Source organism: Silene latifolia, chromosome X (assembly GCF_048544455.1).
Source record: "Silene latifolia isolate original U9 population chromosome X, ASM4854445v1, whole genome shotgun sequence".
Classification (NCBI taxonomy): domain Eukaryota; kingdom Viridiplantae; phylum Streptophyta; class Magnoliopsida; order Caryophyllales; family Caryophyllaceae; genus Silene; species Silene latifolia.
Window position 1 is genome coordinate 260,527,930 of NC_133537.1, and position 6,412 is coordinate 260,534,341.

General features: G+C 39.5%; 1 protein-coding gene across 1 annotated transcript; it reads right to left on the minus strand.

Moving 5' to 3' along the window:
• Positions 1-2,570: 2,570 nt before the first annotated feature.
• LOC141620008 (uncharacterized) lies at positions 2,571-3,848 on the minus strand. The gene has a single exon (XM_074436993.1). It carries the CDS (start codon positions 3,846-3,848, stop codon positions 2,571-2,573), a length of 1,278 nt encoding a protein of 425 aa, XP_074293094.1.
• Between the last annotated feature and the right edge of the window lie 2,564 nt (positions 3,849-6,412).

The window sequence follows — 6,412 nt, forward strand, 5'->3', positions numbered from 1 at the left end:
TAGATACGTAATTAATAAACTAGGTCAAAGCAACACGGGAGTTCAGGGACAGAAATCAGCCAGGAACAGGCGCAGCAGAACTGCGTCCCTTGGAAGTGGCGCAGCACTTGCTGCATCCGTTCCTTGGCTCAGTTCTGGCTGTGAAGCCGGAATTGCAAATTGTTAATGTTCATTGGTGATTTTAAGGATCGATTATGATAAATTGACTCGGATGAAAGTGATTAGCAGGTTATTTACATGTGATTAAGGGTCATATAATCAATAAAACATGGATGAAACTGATTAGGACGAGTTATATACAAGATTATAAGATTATTTACAAATTAACAAACTAATTAGGTTAAAAAAACTAATTTATGATGAATTTATGATGGATACGGTAAATAACAGATGAAGAAATATATCAAGGACGAATTCCAGAGACTCAATATTGATGAATCGAACATCTAAAACCCGGATTGACTTTTTTTTTTTTTTTTTTGGGAAATGTAAGTAGATATCATTAATCAGAAAAATTGTCCCATTACAACATTATAGAAGACCCAAACTAGGTAATGAAACTATGAAGCTGGGTACCTCATAGCTCCTTCACCCAATCAAGTACAGACCTATTAGTACACTTTAAATCAATCATCTGCAGACGTGCTCTAACATCTTACTTCATCTTCTGAACAAGATACGCAGGTTTCAGAACAACTTTGTCTATCCTACAAGTATTCCGGTGTTGCCACAGATGATACATGAGACTTGCTAGGACGTCCCCAATTTCCTTCTTCTTAGTAGCAGAATGAATTCTCCATTTGATCCACCATTGAACACAATCTTGTGCAGGCAGCAGTACATTGCACCACAGCTGCACCATCAAAAGACATTGCTTACTGAATGCACAGCCAAAAAACAGGTGACTGTGATCCTCTGCCAAAACTCCACAAACTTCACAACAGTTATTATCAAGGATTCCCATCTTTACCAAACGATCCTGAGTAAGTAGCATGTTCTCTACTACTAACCAGCATAAAAAAGAATGCTTGGGACAGATCCAATTATTTAAAATCCAAGGAAACCAGGTAACCTTACCAGTGAGAGGTTTCAGAAAGACATACCCTTTCTGAGCTGTGTAAGGCTCACCCGTGGACAGTAAATTCTTGAGCTTATTCTTGACTTGGCAAATTTTCCTCTAGGCCCAGCTAGCTCCACTATGAGGTTCATAATCCATCCAATTAGCAGACTTGATATAGACTGCGTGCACCCATCGAACCCATAGATGATCAGTCTTTTGTTGCACCCACCAGACATACATTCCTATGGTAGCAATGTTACAAGTATGAAGGTCCCTGAAACCAAGCACCCCCTACTTCTTAGGTCTACAAATATTCTCCCAAGCAACCAGGGCAGGGTTCTCCTTGGGATCCTTACCATACCAAAGATATTGCCTACAAATCTTCTCAATTGCATCAATGACAGTCTTAGGCAAGATAAAAATGCGAGCCCAATAACAGTGCAAAGTGCTAAGGACAGACTGGATCAACACAACTCTACCAGCATAAGAAAGTTTTTTATACCCCAGGGCTCTAATTTTCGCAACCACATTCTCAATCAGACAGTTGCAGTCCATTATAGACAACCGTTTAGGGGAAACATTAACACCTAAATATCTGAATGGGACTGCACTTCTTTTCATTCCAGTAACCTGCTCAATCTCCTGGACAAGACTAGTAGGAACTCCATTAGTATAGAGGTTGGACTTACCACTATTCATCACCAACCCAGTAGCCTTAGAGAAATAGTTGAAGGCTTGAAGCAAAAGCTCAATAGAAGCTCTCTCCCTTGCAAAACATGATAAGATCATCAGCAAAGCAAAGGTGAGTGAAATTAATCCTCTTACATAAAGGGTGATGCCTGAATTTTTTATGCGTTTGTACAATCATCAGAACTCTACTAAGGTAATCTAAGCAAAGAGTGAATAATAGGGGGAGAGAGGATCCCCCTGTCTTAATCCCCTTTGACCTTTAAAGAACCCAAAAGTTTCCCCATTGAGGGAGAGAGAATAAGAAGGGGAAGTAACACACTTCATCAACAGCTCAGTGAATTTCTTAGGAAAGCCAGTAGCCTCAAGCATCTCAGAAACAAAGGACCACTCAATGGAATCGTATGCTTTTTGAAGGTCAAGTTTCAGTAACACTCTGGGAGAGCAGCTCTTCCTGTTGTACAATTTAATAAGATCCTGGCAGATCAGTATGTTGCCAACAATGTCTCTTCCCTTGATAAATGCCCCCTGAGAAGGACTAATAATATCAGGAAGAATACGGCTCAGTCTAGCACAGATCACTTTAGATAGACACTTATAAAGTGTGTTACAACACGCAATAGGTCTGAAATGCATCACAGTTTAAGGCATCTCCATCTTTGGGATCAAAGTGATGATAGTGTTATTAATTTGCTTCAATAATTTTCCAGTTTCATAAGCATTCTTGATAACATTAATCACATCACCACCCACAATAGGCCAATTGTCCTTAAAAAATTGGCTACTGTAGCCATCAGGCCCAGGAGCTTTGTTTCCTGGAATGTCAAACATAGCAACCCTGACCTCTTCTCCAGTAATCAGCATACAGAATATCAAAATGCTCTTGAGTGAGACAAGCACCCTGTTGTACAATCTTTTTATTTACTGGTTTGACAGAAGTAGAGGTCCCCAGCAGGTGCATGTAATATTCCTCAAAAGCCTGTTGTATCACCTTGGATTCAGAACAAAGGCTTCCCCTCATGTCCTTGACCTGAAAAACCCTATTCCTTGCCCGTCTCTTCTTGATGGCAGCATGAAAAAAAGCAGTATCCTCATCCCCAAACTTCATCCAGTCACATTTAGCCTTTTGTTTCAAGAACTGATCCCTAGCTTTTATCATATCAGTCAGATCCTGAGCACAAGCTCTCTCATTCTGAATCCACTCCTTGTTAAAGGGATCAGAAACAAGGAGGGACTGGAAATGCTTCAGGGACAGTTCAGTCAATTTTGTTAAGTTCTCTATATCCTCAAAATATTCCTTATTAAGGTTCAGCAAACCCTTCTTCAGTCCCTTTAACTTACTGACAATTCTGAACATGGGTGTGCCCTGCATATCCCTGCTCCAACCATCAATCACCACCTCCTTATAATCCTTGGCCATAGACCACATATTATAGTATTTGAAAGAGCTGCCCCTCCTTTGCCTCTCTTCCTCAAAGTGAACCAGACCAGGACAGTGGTCAAAAAGTCCCTCAGGGAGAAAATGGGCAAAACTATCAGGATATTGTTCAAGCCACTCCTCATTGATGAATACCCTATCAATTCTACTATAGATCAAAGAATCAGTCCCTTGTTTGTTATTCCATGTGTAAAAAGCCCCTCTAGCCTTCATATCAGTCAACTGACAGTCCCTTATAGCATCAGCCATAGGTCTGATTTCATCATTTGTGATCTCAGCACCCCCAATCCTCTCATTTCTCTCCATGATGGCATTGAAATCACCACACAAGAGCCAAGGAGCATTAAGCTGCAGATGGTAAGATCTAATACTTTGCCACAGAGGCTCTCTGTCACCCAAAGAATTTAGACCATAAACCACAGTATAATAAAAAACCTTCCTCCTAGCTTTATCAAACACTTTTGTGTGAATACATTGAATAGTGACATCCAAAATATCCACCTCAAACAAAACAGGGTCCCAAATGATCCAAATCCGACCTCCAGGATGAAGATAAGAATTAGTACATATGGCCCAGTTAGAACAAATGTTATTAGTAACCTTATTCCAATTCCTACTTTTTATTTTTGTTTCTAAAATTCCAAACGAGCCAACTTTATTCATAGCTAAAAATCTTTTTATTTCATTTTGCTTGCTTGGATTATTCATACCCCTAACGTTCCAAGTACCACAGCTACCCATGATCAGCTATAGCAGTACTTGGACCCCCTTTTTCAAACAATTTGCTATCCAACAACCCCCTTCCAGTCTTCTGCAAAGAATGAGACAGAGAGTCCATGAAGGAGAGCCCTCCTGGAGTAAACTTCCTTCGTTCTCCATTATCCTGCCTCATCAATTTTGTGATTATCCTCCTAGGAAAAGTATTCTCAACAACAGGAGTTTTTGGAACCATAACTGGAGTGACAACCAGATTCCTAGGAGTCTGCATCACAGTCTGATTCTGCACCACAGGCTTCCTCACTGGTGGATGCTTAGCAGGTTCCTTTTGTTTAGGATCATTGTTCCTAGGTTTCCAGACTTTATTAGCAGCATGATGTTTGTCCACTCCCTTCCTACATTTATCAGCCGTATGTCCCACCCCTTTACAGGCAGTACATGACACAGGTAACCAATCATACTCAATTCTAACAGACTGACTCCTACCATTCTCATCTAAGAAATCCACTACAGAAGGAAACTTTTGGTCGACATCAACTTCAACCATAACACGGGCAAAGCCAAGGAACTGTTTATGAAGAGTAGGGTCATCACACTTTATGAATTTCCCAACTCCACCACTCAGCTTCCTGAGACTCTCACCTCCCCAATATTTGACATCCAGACCAAAAATTTTCATCCAAATAGGGACCCTAGTAACTTCATGTTTCACTAGTTCCATATCCGGTGTCCATTCTTTAATAATAACAGGTTTATTATCAAAAAGAAGGTGACCATTACTGAGAACAGATTGTTGTTGAGTTTTAGTCTTAAACCTTACTAAAAACAAACCATTGGGAAGGAATGCAACCTTATCAACGCCATTCGCTTGCCATACTCTCTTGTCAAACCCTAAGAGTACAGAACTCGGTGGATTCGCCCCTAAAATATAACAAACAACAGAGGATGACCAGAAATTGATCTCACCAGCAACATCTTCCTTGGTGATCTGAATCAATGGAGGCCTCTGAGTAGATGATAATGACTGCTCCTTTTCAGATGGTTCATCGTGCTCCTCCTCTTCAACAATAAGCTCCAAATCAGACTCAAATTCCTGAGATGAAAAATTCAGCTACGTTTTACCTTTATTAGAGCGTTGTAATCGAATATCATCATTTTTTATGATTTTGGTGTAGAATTATTAGTAGATTTAGACGGATTATTAGATGAAATTTGAGGATTTTTAGCTAGCTTCTTCTTTCGAGCCATTGCTTGCGTAAAAAGTAAGCTAGATTTTTAGAGGTTTTTATCTCTCTAAAACTTTCTCTCTCATCCTCTACTGTAATTTTATATTTTCTATTATTACCCGGATTGACCTTAATGACGAAAACCCGCAAATATTGGATTATAAGGGATTTAAGTCGGGATTTAATGACGAATTAACAATGAATTATTAACGATATGTCATATTATTATGCTTAAGTTATTACGTCAAAGAAACAACGAACGATTGAAAACAAAAGAAAAACAAACAAATTAACAAAAGACGAAGGAAGAAGAAAGGAAGCAGGAACTGCGACAGCCTCACGAAGAGGCGCAGCAGTTGCTGCGTCCTTTCTCGACGGTTGTCCTCTGATAATCCGTAAAAAAGGCTATAAACACGGTTTTAGAAATCGGTTTTAAGTGTACTTTCGACATAAATCTTACAATATGATTACAATAATAAAGAACAATAATTAAAAGAAGGATTATACACCCTCAGACATACATGTTTGACGAAACGAGATGAACTAAGTTAACATTTAGTGATGCTCGACTCGAATGTAGACAAAAGTGCCCTCGTAAGAGGAAATTAAACAGATTGATTAAATTTGATTATGGTGGAGTTGGTAAAATTGGTCGGTCATGCAAAACGAGGCTCGTACTTAGAAAGATCCGAGCTTGCGTGGTCGAAAGTTCAAGCACGTAGACGCCAAAAAGTAAGAACGTGATCTAGAATGCAAAGGGAGAAGACAAGGGCGGACACTCGCGTGAGAAATATGTGAGACCGAAGGTCTCTATTTATACTAATAACACGGAGGAAGTTAGGGTTTTCGGAGAAACTTTGGAAGTGAATCTCGAAAAGATATGAAAAGATACGAAAAATACGCAGAAAAGGACTTGGGAAGAGGTGCAGCAGGCACTGCGTGTCTTGGAAGAGGCGCAGCACTTGCTGCGTCCTTTCCCAAGTGGTTTCCTCCTGCGGAAGAAAGATTTCCGTGTTTTGGTTATGGAATAACGTATTAATCTTGTTTTCCTTAATACTTTGTGTGAATATTACGGGAAATTATTTAGCAAAGATTAAAAGATTGCAAAATATGGAATAGAAATATCTGAACATTCAAGAACATTCTGACTCGGTTTTAGAAAATAAAGACGGTTTTTTGACCCGGACTCCAAATATACTCTAATTACTGTCAAAACGACCGTATCGGCACGTAGATGACAATTAAGAGGAAGACACAAGTGTTTGAACGATCACTTGACAATAA